The sequence below is a fragment of the Arachis hypogaea genome, chromosome 3 (assembly GCF_003086295.3).
Source record: "Arachis hypogaea cultivar Tifrunner chromosome 3, arahy.Tifrunner.gnm2.J5K5, whole genome shotgun sequence".
Classification (NCBI taxonomy): Eukaryota; Viridiplantae; Streptophyta; class Magnoliopsida; order Fabales; family Fabaceae; genus Arachis; species Arachis hypogaea.
In genome coordinates this window covers 43,178,040-43,197,563 of record NC_092038.1, presented here as the reverse complement: position 1 = coordinate 43,197,563, position 19,524 = coordinate 43,178,040, and the positions used below count along the sequence as shown (strand labels likewise).

The 19,524-nt window shown below is 29.6% G+C and overlaps 1 protein-coding gene across 1 annotated transcript; it reads left to right on the top strand.

Annotated features, from left to right (window-relative positions):
• The first annotated feature begins 4,510 nt into the window (after positions 1-4,510).
• LOC112790442 (pachytene checkpoint protein 2 homolog) lies at positions 4,511-9,525 on the top strand. Its single transcript, XM_025832852.3, has 14 exons — positions 4,511-4,759; positions 4,850-4,913; positions 5,031-5,137; positions 5,773-5,840; positions 6,112-6,215; positions 6,356-6,460; positions 6,990-7,079; positions 7,172-7,247; positions 7,397-7,466; positions 7,544-7,614; positions 7,801-7,891; positions 8,342-8,469; positions 8,614-8,742; positions 8,828-9,525. Exons 1-14 carry the CDS (start codon positions 4,573-4,575, stop codon positions 8,966-8,968), a joined length of 1,431 nt encoding a protein of 476 aa, XP_025688637.1. The 5' UTR covers positions 4,511-4,572; the 3' UTR covers positions 8,969-9,525.
• The last annotated feature ends 9,999 nt before the right edge of the window (positions 9,526-19,524 follow it).

Sequence of the window (19,524 nt, the reverse complement as noted above, 5' to 3'; positions counted from 1 at the left end):
TGTTAATTAACTTGTAATTATCATCATAATCTCATGCTGTTATTTTGCTAAGACAGTAGTGTGTGCTCGTACTAAATAAATTGCTGCTTAGCTATACTTATATCATGTTATCATCAACTTATCACGAATCAATTATTAATAAAATTTAACCGACTTGATTGAGTAGTTAATCTATTTGCCTATTTAAATAAATATCTAAAATTTAAACTTTTCTCATATACATATAATAATTAGTTAGTCAATAATAAACCTAATTTAAATAATTATATCAAAACATACGCATTAAATGCACAAAATTTTCATGACCACTAATCCATGACAAGAATGATTATTCAAACGGTTCCGCTACGTTACTAACAGCATATCTGCCAATTTCTGCCAACTCTTATATAATTGTGTTTTATGAAAGTGTGTTCATGGATGTGTCTAATAAAAATGTCTTTTTTATAACTGTGTTTAATAGAAGTGTCTTTATAGATATATTTTCTGGATGTGTCTCTTTATATATGTATTTAAAATATATTAATTATTAGACACATCTACGAACACACTTCTATGAAACACAAATATAAATAAGAGTTGGCAGAAGTTGGCAGATAATATGTTGGTACCCTATACTTTTTCTTATTCAAAAGGTCAATTTGATTGAAAATGTGCTGAGTTTTAGTATTTATTTTTCTTTAGTAATAAAAGAAGAATATAATTTTTAATATATAATAAATGTATTGCTAATGTATAATAAAATTAATTAATTTTTAAATATTATTTAAAAAACCAATTAAATACATAAATTTAATTAAATAATTATATAAAAATCTTTACATCAAAATTAAATTAAAAAAATATATAGCAAAATATTTTATAAATTTAATTTTCTATAAAAGTTTTATTCAGAAAACCAAAAATATATTGTCATATAGTAAAAATAATTAATTTTTAAAGACATTACTTAAAAAATAATAATACAAGAAAAATATTGAGTATCGTCAGATTTATTGGTAAAAAAATGAAAATAATCTACTAGTAGTAAATTTACCGTCAGATATAATTCAACGGTATAAACTTCGCCGGTAAATGGTTATGGTCGGATTTTGTTGTTCACTAGTAACTTGCAGCGGAATTAGTTTTTTAAGCTATGAATATCTGATGTCAATTACTGACAGATTTTTTTCGATATAATTTTGGTGCGAAACTGTTTTGTTTCCGCATTACTACCGTCGGATTTTTTCTCCAAAAAATCTGATAGTATGTTTAATTTTTTTTAGATTTTTCTAATGAAATTAGTGGTCAAACTCTAAATTTTTTATTTAAATTTATTTTTTGCACAATTAGTAGTCAAATTCTAAATAATAGAAGCTAAATATATTAAATTATCAAGTATACAAATAAATTAAAAGTTAAATAATAGAGGGTATGATACAATCAAACAGTGTATAAAAAAATCCTAGTCACCGAAAGTTGTTGTCGTCCCGCTGGTCTTGCTGCTGAGGCAGCGGCCTAAGTAGTGATGTATGTGCCCCTCCATTAGCGGCGTTGTCACCAGCGCGCATATGATGATCTTCGTATGGCATCATGTATCGCTCCATCCGCTGAAGCCGCCCCAACTCCTGCCTCCAGTTCAGCCTGAGGTCATTTGTGTCGGTCATGTGTGAGAGGATTGCCTGATACCTCTCCTCAGACTCCCGCAGCTACTGAACCTATTAGTAAAGGCTCCGCGTGTGGAGCAGCACCTGTTCCATCAAATCCACACCGTCCTCGGGATTGACGAGTCGACTGGTAGCAGAGGCAGATAAATGTCTCAATGTGGACGTGTGGAGGTTGTCGGCGAAAAAATATCCTAGCCCATACACATAATTCCTATACAGCTCAGCTGCGGCATCGCGCCAAACCTGATCAGGATTGACGAATGATGCAGTGGCATTGTTGCCGTCGTCTCCAATCCGCTGAGATTGTTGGGTTGCGGCCTCCAATCTTTGTGTACAGGACTCCTGTGTAACACATTTTATGATTAGGGTTGCAGTTAATTTAAAAATGGTATATCACATGATGTTTACTCACGTAATGATCTGCGACTTGTTGATTGGCGAATCTCTCCTTATTCTCCCTCGACATACGAGTATATTTGAAGGTCTCCGCTATCGTTGCCTCACATCCAACAACTTAGACTACATATTTTGAAACCACATGTTAAGTCAAGTAATAATGATATTATATTAAGACTAAATGAACTTAATAACAAAATGAAACAAGTTATTTACCAACCTGACTTTACTTCAACGACCTGGCCAATACTCTGTTAGTTCTGTTGGTGAGATGGCGTCGCTTGAACCCCTTATCAGTCTCCCAATGAACGCACAGATCCTTCTTAATGTACTGGTGGAGCCAAATGGTGAGGTGGCTGTGGTGCTCATGTACGTCCTCCAACATCTGCTGAACCCGCCTAGCTATTCGATGGTCGAAGATCTTACTAATCATGAGATCGTGAATCTTGTCTCATATAAATTTCTCCTGCAGAAAGAACATTTAGCACGAGTTAATTGAAACTAAATACATAATTGAACAAAATAGAAGGTATAAACTAACACTAAGATTTGAATATGTTGAGTTCTTATCGCCCACTTCTGAAACTGTCGCTCTCTGGTCTCAGCTGAGATCTTCTTGTAGCTTAGTCATGGGTGGTCGTACATCAGTTTGATGACATTAGTACACTCCTGTGTACATGCATGGTTATTTAGCACAAACCTATCAATGAAAAACTTAATATTAGTAGTTTACTAAAAAGTTATTCGAAGTAATCTATAATCTTCAGTTATATTTAGGTTTTTTTAGAAATTTCGACAGTTTCATGAATCAATAACTATAATGCACCAAAAATTACATTCATCAACAATTCACTTAAACAACAACATTTATCAACAATCAACAAACAAGAATCTAGAATCAAGCAGCAACATCCATCAACAATAAAGAATTATCAATTAATTAAGATTAGTAGTTTCATCTATATGACATTATATGACTTAAGCAACAACATCCATCAACAATCAAGAATTATCAAACACAATAAGCAGTTAAAACCAACTAAATTGAACATATATTAACAAGCTAAATCCACTAATACTATAAAATTGTAACTAAATTAAATTGACTAACTAAAATGGTTTGCATATAAAAGATTTAAAATAGTACTCACATCGAAGTCCCATCAAGTCAAATCGTCATCGATGCGATGGGAGGTGGTGGAGGGGCATATAGCAGGAATCCACGGGAGGATTCCAGCACCGCGGTGTCTATCGCTAGAGGCGTGGTCGTCGAGATAGTGCGCTGCTGAGCACTGGAGATGGTGGAGGAGTCCACTCTGATGAAGCAGACAAACAACTTCCTGGTTGCAGAGATGGCGCAACAATAAGAGCCATGTAGTTGGGGTTAGGGATCATGATGAACGGTTGATCCTGTGCACCCATTGTCTATAACGTCATAGGGGTAGTCGGAATAGAGGGAGACGACTGAGAAGTCCCAAGAGTACCAGTAGAACCCCTCTCTCTTTAAGCCATTTTTACAAAAACCAGCAATATGTACATTTTAATCACAAAAATCAGTAACAATCAACACATTATTAATCACAACTTCAAACTAATGGACGTAATCAACAACTAATCTATCTAACATCCTATATTATAATCTAATCAACATAGAAAATAATGGAGTTTGAATAATGATAATTGGAAAGGGGGTGCTACATGGAGGGAGAAGCGACAATTCGGCGGCACATCGGCAGAAGCGGTGTTTTGTCGGGGGGACGAAGAACAATCGCTGAACGACGAGGGGGGTCATCGGAGGGGGCTGCCAGAGAGAATGTGGATGAAGAGATGAGATGGTGTAGAGAGAGTAGGAGACGAGAGGGTAGAGCAAAAGAGCAATTCGAGATGAGGGGGAAGAGAGTTTGTGGTTCAAATTTAGGGCACGATTACCATCGGATTTATTGATGGAAAAGTCCGCCGATAAATCTTCGTGTATGACTAAAATGCAATGTCTCACTAATCCAGGTTACCGTTGGATTTATTTCCCTGTAAATCTGACGGTAAACGTAGCGCCAATTTTTTACCTTTTCCCTCTATTTATTACCGTCACAAAAGAGAATCCGACGATAAAATTTGTATCTGGCGAATTTATTATCGTATTTGCCGGTAAAGTCGTCTCTACTCTATAACGCTAAATCCGACGGTATTCAACGTTTTTCTTGTAGTGTAATCAAAATTAAACTCATATTTTATTATTTATTAGAGTTTAATTTTGATGCATTGACGGTGTATAACGTTTTACGGAATCGTGTAATTACATCCGTTCTTTTGAATGAGCATTCACATAATCATTGTAAAAAATAGTTATTTTCACTAATATGATATTAAGTAATTAGATACATGTGTAAAATTACTTGACATTAAAAATGCATCAAAATTAAATTTATTTATTATTATATTTTTCTTTAATAAAATATATTATTGGGAGGGTTTTCGTTTTCCCGCCCATTGCTTCAATTTCCAATTTCCTGAAACATTTGTTCCCAATTTCATGAACCTCACTTCTCATTCTTCACACAACACAACAATGGCTGCTGCGACTTCTCCCACTGTTCCTATGGAAGAAGAAGATGACGTCACAGCCACAGCCACAAACCAAAACCTTCAAACTCATCAAAACGGCGTCGTTCCTTCCTCTCCCATGATTCCCGTTCCCGACGACAAGATCGTTCTCCCTGGTTCCTACTTCTTCCACTTTCCCTCTCATTCCTTCTCCTTGCTTTTTCCTTCTTCCCATTTTCTCACCATTTTCTTTCTTCGTCTTTCAGTTGAGGTCTGCTTGAAGCCTTCCAGCACTGCTTCTATCCGTGACGTTCGTTCCGCTATCGAAAGGCACACGCATTTCCCCCAATTCCCCTAATTATTTCTTTAATTGAGTTTCTTAAGCTTGAATTTGCTCTTGTTTTGAGTTTAATTCGGAGAAGATTACAACTTTTTTCTCGATTTCAGGATGCTTGAGAAGAGGAGTTTGAGCTATTGTGATGGCCCCATTCCTCTCCCCATGGACGAACCCTTTCTCGCCGACAACGTCCACAGAATTTGTATTTGTGACACAGGTACTACCCTGTTTTGTCTTGATTTGTTTATTTATTTTATTATTGTTATTAGGAGTTAGGACATCAAATTAGTTATTTATTTACTGTAATTGTTATTGTTGTTAACTTGTCATTAACACCTTAAATGTATTAGCTACGGCAAGCTTAGATAATGTTAAATATAGTTAGCCTAGCAACTGTTTGATATTTTGTTCGACTAGCATTGGATTGGAAAGTTCTCAAATTGTTGATTGTTTTTGTGAGAGGTTTTCGACGAGGTGCCAATGCTGAATTGCAATTTCAAAAATGGTATCAAATAAGTAATTTCAAAATATTAAACAGTTATAGTTTGCTATTCATAACCGTAGCTAATGGTTTGATTGCTATCATTTTGATGCTTCGTGTGTGAATTTTATTTTTGTTTTTGGTATTGTTGTCACTCTGAAATTCAGCAAACTTGGTTTCTCAGTGATTTGAGTGTTTTAGCATGACAAAATGCTGGAATATTTTTGTATTCAAAGGACTAGAACATTGAAATTCGCCTCTTGTGCTTTTGAAGCTATCATTTCCTTTAGATTTGAGAGAGAGATCTCTTTCTGTATCTCCAATTCTGATTTCTGATGCTGAAATCTTACTTTTCTTTTTTTCCTTTGTAGATGAAGGGATGCACAATGATAATGTTCTTTTGTTCTGGCAAGTCAAGCCAGTTGTCCATGTCTTTCAGGTGAAACAGCTTGATTTCATTTAATATCAGTTGGTTGAATAAGATATTCAATGAATAAGTGGTTTCATAACTTTGTCCAATTATCATAACTTTGTCACTCAATCATCTAAGTTGGAAGCTATACAAATGTTTTGTTTCGTTCTACATCGACATCACATATTCCCTTAAATTTTACATGTTTCTATTTATTTGGTCCAAAAATCTATTCCCTATGTATTTTCATTTGAAGCAGAGCTCAACTTATAATATTGTCTAAATTTTGATTTGTCAGCTTAGCGAGGAAGGACCATGTGAGGATATAAGCTCTGATGGCCAGAGTTCCAGCTTCAATGAATGGATTCTTCCTGCAAAAGAATTTGATGGCATGTGGGAAAGGTTGGTACTTGATAGCATTTTATGATTTTCTTCAACTAGTTCTATACTGTTGTTATTTTTATCTTTTGTAATTTTGACGAAATATGAATATCATAGTTCTAAACCCAGTTTACCTGAACTACCAATCATTGCTTTTGCAGTTTAATATTCGAATCTGGTCTAAAGCAAAGGTTGTTACGTTATGCAGCTAGTGCTTTGCTCTTTACTGAAAAAGGTGTTGATCCATTCCTTGTTTCATGGAATCGGTAAGCACTGAAAATATTTGTTTACTTAGGAATGCCCTGTTTGTTTGTATGGTCTTCAATTCTGAATGTAAATTTGCAACATACATACTTTGGTTTTGGGACATCTGTAAAACAACTCAGTAAATTTGTTAAGATTCGATAGAGTTCCTTTAAAAAAAAAGCTTGCTATTTGAGGGACTACGGCTAACTCTTGCAAACCTTGAAAGAGAAGGGGGGACTCAACAGGCAAAGGAAGGAGGCAAAAAACTTGCTGTGAACTAAAAGCTAATAGCATAGAACTCGCACAAATAATATCATTTTGGATGTGTTTTAAGCTAATCATGTTTACTTTTATTTATTTGAATCTAATTCTACTAATGCAAGTAAAATTATTGGATAGATTCATAACCAATAATAATAAATTCTATCTAGAAAAATAGAATTAAAGAAGAAAAAGAAACTATGAAGTTGATATATAAGTTTTTTTTTTTTGAGATGACTGAATCATGAATATATCTTGACATTTTTGGATTCTTTTGGATATTTACAGTATAATTCTTCTACATGGACCCCCTGGGACTGGAAAGACTTCGTTATGTAAAGCATTAGCTCAGAAATTATCGATTCGATTCAATTCAAGGTGCATTGACACTGTTAAAATTTTAATACAACATTTTTCCAATGAGACAAGTGTCAATGAACAAAAACTCACCAGTTTATTGTTGTACTCAGATTCCCACAGTGCCAGCTTATTGAAGTGAATGCACATTCTTTATTCAGTAAATGGTTTTCTGAAAGTGGCAAGCTGGTATGCATGTACAACAGTTATTAGAAGTACCAATGCTTCGTAGTTGATGAATTTCCAATTTGTTATCACTTCAGAGGTTATTAATAGATGAACTGTAATTACGTTGTATTGTTTCACTGAATGCACAATTGTGTTTCCTTGTTGTTTAGGTTGCGAAACTTTTCCAAAAGATTCAAGAAATGGTAGAGGAAGAAAGCAATCTAGTATTTGTTTTGATTGGTGAGGCAGAACAAAATTTAACTTAATGCTGTATGCTTGTCATATATCCGCATTGGTTTAAGTGTGTGGTCATGCAGATGAAGTCGAAAGCCTTGCTGCGGCCAGGAAAGCTGCTATATCCGGTTCAGAACCTTCAGATTCTATTCGGGTATACCAATCTCTCTGGTCCTTCCTGCAGGAATACCCCTCTTCCTCCCCACTATTCCTTTCTTTCTTTCTTTTTTTTTTAGTGTGAGAATGTTAAATATCATCTAAAAAAATGCAACTGAGAGATATTGGATTTTCTTGGGTATTTGCGTAATGTGTTACTAATCCTTCAATATGAATATTTCAGGTTGTAAATGCATTACTAACTCAGATTGACAAGTTAAAATCGTCTCCAAATGTGATAATCCTAACCACATCCAACATAACTGCTGCTATTGGTAAGCCTAAATCAAATTTCCATTTCTTCAATATTTTCTCCTAGTAAGCTATGTAAACTATCTCCCATAAATGAGAAAGGTCGGATCTGTTTATCTTGTCATAATATGTCGGTATACTATACAAAAGAATCAAGTGAAGTTGTAGCTTGCTAATTTGGGAATTTACTGACTTCGTTTTATCATGAATGCATAGTGGATGATGGAAGCAATTTTTTTAGGAAATAAGTAGTAGTACTTGTATGAAATAAGCTGGAACTTCTATTGGCAGAATTATTGAGGCACCATACCAAATTAACATCACAAAACACCATCGCAAAAACCTTTTTGTGGACATCATTCCAATTCTGTTGCTAAAATAGTTCCATAGGATACACTCAATAAATTTCCATTAGAGACACATAATTTCCCCTTCTCATATTTTGTATCACTGATTTATCTATTTTATTTCAGATATTGCTTTTGTCGACCGAGCTGATATTAAAGCATATATTGGTCCCCCGACACTTCAAGCTCGATATGAAATATTAAGGTCTTGCTTGCAGGAATTGATGCGTACGGGGATCTTAACTAGTTTACAGGTGCAGAAAATTCTCAGTCATATCCAAGAAACTTTTCTGGAACGAATGAAAGGCATTAATGTTGTGATCTTTATTCTGGTTTGGGCATTGTGGCATATCTGTCTATGGATATCTGTCTATGGCTAACCATGCTAAATTGTTTAGGGTTGTGATAACATCACACTTCCAAGTTATGCCAGTGCAAAGGATAGGTCGAGTGCACCGGATTTTCATGAGGTTACTGCATCCATGCAACTATGCAACCAACTTCTTGAAACTGCCAAGGCCTGTGAGGTAGAACCAACTCCTAAGGGATCTTGAATTTAAATCTTTTCTGGTTGATCTTTACTCTTAACTAATTAGATTGGTTTGTCCACAGGGAATGAGTGGGAGGTCCTTGAGAAAGCTTCCATTTTTGGCACATGCTGCCCTTGCCAATCCTTTCGATTGCAATCCTATCAAGTTCTTATGTACAATGATTGAAACGGCAAAGAGGGAGCGTTCTGAGCTTCCTGACTAAAACAACTTAGATTTTCACCCGTACAAAAAAATATATCAATCAAGAATTCAACTTCTGCAAGTTAATGCGGCAAGTGTCATCGCAGCAGTAATGTTTATTTATTATATGCAATATCAGGATCTAGCTGACCTAAATGGTTGATCCCACTGAAATTAAGCTAGCAGAAAAGATGCATTGACCATAGTAAATCGTAGATGAGATTTTAGGCTCAAACATAGGAACAATGTTATATATAAACCTGAGACTTCAACCGTACCACCATGGCCTGTGTAAATGATTCTGTCTATGATGTGAAGAAACTGAGGATGGTGCAGTCTTTAAAGGGTGAGAAATTCTTTCTCATGTTATGTACTACTTTTCATAGTCTTGCATTTGAAGGCAACATAAGAACCAAAATTTATTTTAAAGCCTGAAAACTAGGGAAGCAATTAACTTTAGAGATATTAGTTATTCAACATACCCATTTTACCATCACTCTGTTATGGTAGTTTCTCTAGACAACTCTATTGAGTTTGAATCCATTCTTAATTGTGTGTGCTGTATTGCTGACAGTAAAACTGTGTTCTGTGCCTCTGGATAAAGTAGCAATTCTCCCCCCCAGCCCCAATAGTTGTGACATCTTTCCTTACACTGTGCAAAGGTCTGTGAACAATAACTTTCATGGTGGTTCTTATCATCAAGAAGTTAGTGAGTTAACTATAGTAATAACTTCCCCCACAACCATAAGATTAGAAATAAAAAAAGAAATAATTAATAAATATTCTGAAACATTAAAACAATCTTTCACTCGCTTCTTTTATTGTTTATTTTTTATCTTTTATAAGCACATAACAAAGACAGACATATCAGAACCTGTTGCTGACATGTACAACGAAGACGTATCTGCATATTCAAAGTGTTGGGAATGAATGAACAGATTATGGATGGTGCTCTGAAGTTGGTAGGATTATGGGAGGTAGAAGAAGGGTCGGTAGGTTCTTGGAGGAATGTGAGTGGAGAGGGTAGGAATAACAATATTATTATTATTTGATAATTTTTAGAAATTCTTCCACATATTATCTTAGAAAGGAGATTATTCTTTTTCTAACATAATTCACGTAAAAAGTTATAATGTAATTGTAATCTCTACCACTGTATCAACCCTCTTATTGGTTGTGCATCTTTGGTTCGATCATGCTGAATTAAAATTGTGAGAGACTAAAGATTAGATACAATCAGACACATGATTATTAAAATAGATACCATTTTTGCGCAAAAAAACATAGAAAAAGGGTATTAAAACTTTTTAATATCATATATAGGATTATTAGTCGCACATTCAACTTTGATCTTTGTTTATATCTGCAGAATTTTCATCATCATTAGTTTTACAGCTAGCCTCGCCTATTCTCTTTTCGATTTTGTTTTCTTGGCACAGTTGCATTCTATTTTTTTCACCGTATTTTCTCTATGGGGGAGAGATGTGACTATTCATATATAATAATACAACTATGTTTAGAAGGTGGAAATTCAGGAACAATTAAATTCACGTAAAATTGATAACTGAAAGTTATTAAATAAAAATTTAATCAAATTATTCAAACCATTTAACGATTATTGTTTATTAATTTTACGTGAAATTGACTATAAAAATACCCGCCGAAAAGAAAAGAAAAAGGTAATATCAACAACTAATCACTTCGGTTTGGAAAAATTTTGATTTTCAAAAGTTATAAAATACATAAATATAATAAAAAATAAGGATAAATATAATATATAAATTATATCATAGTTTTTATACTATGTTAAAATTGAATAGACTTAATTATTGACACTAAAAATTAACTCTATATGTGAGGAATGACCTTCACTTATAAATATTTTAGAGATATATTATGATTATCTTTGAAAAACAAAATATTATATGTTCTTGCAAGTATACAAATCATTCAAATTTTTTATGTACTTTTTAAATATCTAAAAACATTGAAGTAATTTACGGAATGTGAAGCAGTGAAGCACACAAATTATTTGTTATGTACTTGGTTAGTGACCCCATGGCTAATTGGCTATATTGTCTTGATCGGTTTGGAATTGAAGTAGCCAGAATAAGATTTTTCTTTCACGCCAAGTTTCCATTGAAAAAGACACACCCCACCCAATTTATATATATTTTGTATAGCTACTCAGATTAGATAAGATTTATTTTAAATTTGATTTATATAATACATTACTTATCTTAAAAGTTTAAATTATAAATATAAAAATAAAAACAATTATATATTTAACCGTCATGTAAGTAAAAATATGTGTCCAGCAATAGTAGTTGAGAGATGAGTTAGCTTTATCTGAGCACTACTATATGTATGTATATCTATGTTGTGCAATAATTCATAATAAAAGAATAAAACATCAACTCTACTATGAAGGAATCAGGGTTAGCAAAATGAGGGACAAGTTAAAAGGATATACTGTTCTATGGGTCATCATGTTCCTTCTCCTATCCATGAATAATAAATTAAAGGTGTATGTATGTTTATATGATTATTACTTTTGGGATTATATATATATAACATGTCGCTACTCATCATACAAAAATATTTTTATTTAAAAATAATAGTTAAAATGTAAATATATATTATATTAAATAATTTAATCAAACATATTAAATTATCTAATAATTTTTAATTATTATTTTTATATAAAAATATTTTATATAAATAATTATTGTATAAGATAAGATGTTATTTCTTTTTAATTTTTCTCTTCGTCTCAATGTCTATATATGAAAAAAAAATAGAATTCTTATGTGTTACCCACTTTTAATTTTAGTATCGATAATATTAGGGAGATCAAAAAATAACTAAAATTTATCTTATTTAATATTCATTAATTGTTACAATAATTAATAAATATTAAATAACATAAATTCTGGATATTTTTATTTAATTTTTTTTGTTATCAAATAATTCTATTTTAGCATATTAGTAGCATTCACTCCCATTTTTTTTTTTTAAGTTACACTCACCACCTTTACTAAGGTTTTGAACCCCATTTTCAGACCAATATTTGGTTATCAATTCGGATAAATATTTGGTATAGGTGTTGGCCAAAAACCTTTTCTATACGTATAATAGAACTAATTCGCTGTGAATTTTAGTTGTATTTAAGAGTTTATATTTATTAAACAGATGAATGAATTGAGTGTTCGACTAACTTAATGTTTAAATCATAGCTAATTCATAAATTTATATGCATAGGTAGTTGAAAATGTGTTAATTACATTTTTGGTAGACCAAAATTTTACTGCCTTGAAATTTAGATTCTTGTTTCTGCTGAAAGTATTGAAACGTACATTACTAGCATTGCTTTTTAGTACGAAAACATAGTCTTCAACATGGCATGAAGAGTGTTACAACATGCAATGTTCCAAAAAATAAAAGTAACTTCTTATTATGCAAGTTAAAAATTATAAGGCTATTTAATTACGTAATATCATATAAATAAAAATAATTTTTTTTTATATTAAGTGTGTGAATAATCATAAAGAAAATGAATGTGTGTGATTAAACAATAATTATATATTTATATTATCATTATCAAAATTAAATTCATAAAATAATATTTTTTTTATTTAATTATTCTATTGATCTTTATAATTTTACCAAATTTTTAATTAGGTTTGTATATTTTTTTCTTTTTAATTAAGCTTTTACATTACTTTTAATTTTATAATTAAATTATTTTCATGTCAAAAGCGTTAAAATTAATAGAATATTTTTTCTAAAATAAATATGGTCAAAATTCTTCTTAAATTTTTTAATTATGAATACCTTCAATTTGCGAATAAATATTTAGTTAACTCTAATATTTTTTATATTAAGAATAACCTAATTATAAAATTACAAGTAGTGTAAAGATTTAATTAAAAATAAAAAAATAAAATCTAATTATAAATTTAACAAAATTATAAAGATTAATAGAATAATTAAATCTATTTTTTTGAATAAAAAGTATTTCATGAAATTAATTAAGCATCTCACTTACGGTTATTAATGTAAAGTTGTGAAAGTAAAGTAAAGTTTTAATCAAATATTATCTAATAGTCTAAAACATCAATCCCAAGAATACTTAAAGAACATCTATGAAGCCCTTTTTCGAATCTTAAAACATGGCATCTTATGTTATTAAGCCATGGATGCTTATTATTATTAGACCAAAGTACTCATTATGCTACATGATCAAGATCCATTTTTGATCGAGCGAGATTCCGCTTCCGAGTAATATATAATAATACTCCAACTTAACATGTTCTATAAATATTTTTTAAATTTATTTATTATTTTAAAAAAATTCCATTGTCATTAGGATCATAATAAGGCAATCAATTATTTTACATTATAAGAGTTAATACTCGAAGTGATTCATAAACTTGTAATCGAATCTCAAAATCGTCTCTAAATTTATATTAATTCCAATATTATTTTTGAATTTAACAGAAGTGATTCCGATCCTTGAAATATTTTTTAAAAAATATTCTTTAACAGCGTAATAATGTGTATGGAAAAAAGTTACAGTAAATAAATAATGACTATATGATATAATTGTTATCTTTATTTAACTCAATTTAATTCCTAAAGTAGTTTGTAACCTTAATTTTCAATTTGAATTTTAGATAGTTGTGTCCACTATTAAAAATCACTCTTTTTCTTTTTCTCTTTCTTCTTCTTCTTTATCCTTATTAAACGTAGTTTGAACAGGTCATAATAGATAAAGACAACAATTTCGTAAGAAAAGAACCACTAAAAATAGTCAACTTATTAATTATACTTACAAATCCCAAATTAAATTATAATGATAAAAAATAATTAACAAATATAATTAAAACTCTAATTACCTTATAGCAACGAGCAACCAATAAAATCATAATAAAAAATGACTAAATTTAATTAATTATTCGTATAAAATACATGTTATATCGTTGTGTATTCAACTACAGAATTGTATATAAAATGTTATTGTGATTGATAATATAACTTACAATCCCTCTCAACATGTGAAAGAACTTAGCTTAGCTTTTCCCATTCTTTTATTTATTTATTTAAGAATTGAAGAGAATTAGAGCTACCAATATGATCATTGACATGTGGGGAGACATGATATTCACAAATCACAACACAAGGTTGGTGAATATACAAAGAAAGGTCACTAAGTATAAAAACTAAAAAGATATAAGTCTTGAATGAAAAAGCATGCAAATTGAAACAAGCCCCACATGCTACATAGCAAGCACTTATACATAACCAAAAGGGTATTCCAAAAAAATACAATACTTTTTTGACACAAGCGACCAAAAGATAAAGGAAAAAACAAAAGCCAAAGACTTGAATCACCTTAGACAAAGACCCTCCATTCCGTTCAAGGAATAACAAACAGCCTTTGAATTTGAGACAACACTTTAATTTCTTTACTTTGGCAAAAAAAAAAAAGTTAAAATACTAAATATTTGAAGACCCAAAAAAAAAATTGGTCATTAAACTAAAAGAGTCAAGAATAAAATAAATATATCAAAATTTACCAAGTCTATATTTTTAGTATTTTCTGCTTTTAAAATTCTATAAAAAAAGATTTTTTTATTTTTATTATTTTTTTACTTTCACAAAAGTATAAAATAAAAGATCCTGAAAACAAAAATAAAAAGCGAAAACACATACCAAACACATTAAAGATTTTAATTGATGTTCAAAAATGAAAATAAAATTTTATGATATTTCAATTAAGTTTAACCGAAATAGCTAGTATAATAGAATCCAAATAATGTCCTAAACTCCTAATGCAATTTGGATAAAAATAAAAAAGAAAATTAAAAAGAATGAATTTTGTTGAATATTCAACTTCAACACCACCATTCACTATATCCCTTTATGAACCTTAGCTTGTGGAAACGTGCAGTGGCAGCACTGTACACTAAAGAAAAAATTGAATGCATGCGGGAATATAAGATTACTATGTAACTCTCTCTCTCCCCAATGCTTGCAACACAATATTTCAGTACCCTTTTCTCTTGTTCCTTCTAATATACTTATTGTTTATTTATACTTCTAAATCTTTGTGATTATAGGCCCTATATCCCATCATTAATTAGTAACAATCTAATAACTAATTAAGGATCTAAAAGTGTTTGACATAATTATTATTTATTATTATGAAATGTTTCATAAAATAAATATAAAACTATATGTATATTTTTTTGTTACAAAAAATATAAAACTATGTACATATATGCATTCTACTATATATCAATACATATTTATTAAAATTAAATTTTACAAGGATCTTTGAATTGATGAAGGACATGCATACATGCATAGTAACATTACTCTTTTGAGTGGTAATAAAATAGTGTTTATATTATATATATAGTATATAATTACTATATGTCACACAAATCAAAATTTGTCTCTCTATATATATATATGCGATCCCCATCAAACACATTTACATCTAGGGTTATTCTCTCTCTCTCTCTCTCTCTCTCTCAAGAGATGTTGAAGCTCATCAGGAATAATAGTGTGTTCAACATGCCCTTTCAACATCATGATTTTTCTTCACAACTTCACATGTTTATTATCTTCACAACTTCAGTAAGATAGAGAGGAAGAAGAAGAAGAAGTTGAAGCCTATAGCTAGATCCATATTAAATTATTATATTATTAATATGGGTTTAGAGTTGAAGGCTCCTTAATTAATTTGTGGCAAACATCAACAACAAATCATGAAAATGGAATTGAAGGCCTCATCAAAATTCCATATCCATGGGGGAATTAAGCACTCCTGGTCCGAATCACTATATATATTATATCTATTGTTCTTCTCTTCTATCTTCCACTTTCTTTTTTTTTTCCCTTTAATTCTTAATTTAATTTTACTTAGCTTGTCTTTTTGGAGATTCTGCAACCTATATGTTCATATCATCAATATGCAGCTAGCTTGATATATATTATATAATAGTTTATGACATGTTGTAATGTTCATTCAGATTTATAAATGTAGTACTTAATTACCAAAAAAAAAAATAAAGAGTTGTATTTTTCTAATAATACTATAATATTAGTTACTTAAAAGAGTTAATTGGGTTTGAGAATGTAAATTTAGTTATCCTTTAATTTGTTGGTTGCTACTCATTATTCTAGATTTGTTAATAATTATTATTTGTATTGTAGTGTAGGTTATTTCTTCTTTTTAATGATTAATCTTCAAATGTTATCTAATATATATATGATAATATTTTGATGTTTTTTTGGAAAATTATTACAACTATATATATATGTTATCTAATATATATACCTAAATGAGATCTGGAACTTGATAAACCACTATGAAAAAAAAAAAAGAAGAAGAGAAAGGTGCGGTTAATTGATATTATAATTCTTTTTATAGCCATACATGCTTTCAAATACATTTGGTTTATACAGTTATTATAACAGTTAACATCAGAGGGAATATAATATTTGGTTTATAAATTATGGTTTTGTTCACTAGGAGAGTTTTTTTTTTTTTTTTTTCCCAATTATTCAAAATGTGACCATGGTTTGAGGGTATCTGAAATCAAAGTGATTAAAGTGAATTCTCACTTGAAAACGATTAGAATATTTTTTTGGTGAAAATAATAATTAAAAATTATTATTAAATAATTTAATATATTTGATAAAATTGTTTAATGTAATACATATGAACATCTATCTTAACTATTATTCCTACATTCAAATTAATCTAATCATCATCTTCATTCAAATAATCACCTGAATAATTATCTCATCATACATGAAATGGAGGAGGAAAATATATGGTCAACTAAATGTGCAATATATATAGTAATACATTAATTATGATTTCAACTAATTAATTAAATAAGGTACTACTATTTTCCACATGCATATACATATACATATATATATATATATATATATATATATATATATATATATATATATATATATATATTCCCTCTTATTTATCTCTATCTACATTTTTTAGTTGAGAATGGTAGGTCGAAATGTAGAAAGAGAAATGGGTTATAATTTTCTTTCTTATTTATGTTGAATTTTTCATAACACACACACACACACACACATATATATATATATATATATATACATTAACATACAAATGAAGAGATAATTGAATATTAATTAGTAATACAGTTTTATCAAATTTATGAAATCAAGTAATTAAGTAATATATTTATCTTTTTCTTATATTGAAATGATATTGAAATGATAGTATAAATAATATAATTTAATTTAAAAAATCGTTTTTAATGTGAAATTAAGGTAGTTTTGAAATAGAAGACTATGTATATATTTGGCTGCTATTTCTAGCCTTATAGGACTATATGTTATTTTATCTATATATTAATAGACACATAATCATGATCTAGGTTGACTCTATCTTTCAATTAAATCAACTTTGGCATAAACCAAGTTAGATTTAAGGTTTAGGTTAACTACTAAAATGTTAGGGTTCGAATAAAAAGAAAAAATTACTTTAAATTTGAATATATTCTTACTAGTTACTACTAATATAAAACTTGCTTTAATTTAAATTGTTAATGAGTTTAGGAAACATAACATTTATTTTTTCTTTTAGGTTATCTTTAATGATGAAAAGCTTAGGTTGACTAAGGTAATGTGTTGTAAATGTGGGTAGTGAATCCTTGGCAGGCACCACCTACGAGACACACACATACTCAAAAACATAGTAAAGCTAATTTTTATCATTGTAATCATTTGTGTCTTTTTCTTTGGTTTTTGGCTTTTGCAATTAGGTTAATCATGACAAGTAACCAAAGTGTCAATTTGGGCACATCTTACAAAGTAAAGGTGAAAACTGAAAATGAAAATCCCTCTCTCTCTATCTCTGGAGCAACCCATCATATATGATAATATCATTTATGTAGTGTTTGTTTTCGGATTGCTCGTGGAATTGGAAGATTAAAATTTAATATTATTTAGTGATTAAAAATAGAATTAAAAATTTAATTTTAAAATATAAAATTTAATTTTTTAATATTTTTAAAAGATAAAAATACAAAAGACTAAACTTTAATAATATTTTTAATAATTAAAGATATATTCTTATTTTATTTTTATATTTATCTTAAATTAAAAAATATTAAGACATAATTTATGTTTTTACATTTTATATTAAATATAATATAAAGACTTAATTTAGTTTTAGATTTTTAGTTTCTATTTCTCTTTTTTGTCTGTCAATTTTATTTTTCCTTTTAAAAACCGAATTGTATAAGAAGACAAATTAAGTTTCAATGTAAAAAAATAAAGTAAAAAATCTCATGACTTTATGAAAAATAAAATGTTATTGAATTTGTAAATTACTTTTTTCTTTTTTTTTTGATATGAAGCTTATATAGTAAAATGAAGAAGAAAATTCATTTAAAATTATTTGTGCATTACATTTGAAAATTATTGCTACATTTAAAAAAAATTGTAAATATGTCATCATGTTACATGTAAATACTCTTTTACTAATAATTTTCACTTTCATTTATTTCAAATAAATTATTATCATTAATTATAGATATGAATCTGTTTGCAAATCGGAGTTGTAGATACTAATGAGTTACTACATGTATGAAGTGGGATTCGAATTTTCAACACTTGTTTAAAGGCTAACGAACTAATCACTGTATCAATTCAAGTTACTATGTACTAAGTACTAACTAGCAATTGAATATTTCTCATTTTGTTTTGCTATATTTTTTTTGCCTATATTTTGTTGCTTAAGTGTACAATTGAATGTTTCAAATAACAGGCCCATTTTGTTTTTGTATTCATTATTTTTGGAGATGGGTCTTCAATTGAATATGAATTCTTTTTTGCACTGAATTTGAAAAAATAAATTGTTCTTATGTAAGCCCATAATTTCAATAAAAGGAGAATTCAGACGAAATTTAATATTAGTTGTTGATTTTTGCATAGCCATTGAAAGGTTAATGCCTGTGAACAAGAAAGTAAGAAATAAACAAAGCAATTATTCAATAACAAAAAAAAAACAAAGCAATTATTCTCCTAATTTGGAGTTCCTTATTTATATAAGCATTTTATTGAAAATTATTTTTGAACATATTATACTATTGTACGTATTAATAGTCAATACTATTTTTTTTGGTAAGTTAGTCAATACTATTTTAATACACACAATTTTTCTTTCATCCTTATAATTTATTTATCAAGTGGATAAATATTGACATAACTAAAAGAGCGGCGTGTTATGGTCTTTGCTAGGTTTCGTAAATTGAAATATATTATATGTAGATGACGTCTTTAGCGAATGGAGAAAATTTGTGGTCTTTGCTAGGTTTCATAAATTGAAATATATTATATGTAGATGACGTTTTTAGCGAACGGAGAAAATTTGTGGTCTTTGCTCGGTTTCGTAGGTTAAGGTGGCTAAAGTGAAAGATTCAACTTGTGAATGACACATGGTCTAAATGGATAAAAGACTAAGGGTGTATTTGACAAATACGTTGGGGAGGAGAGAATTGTATTTGAGCT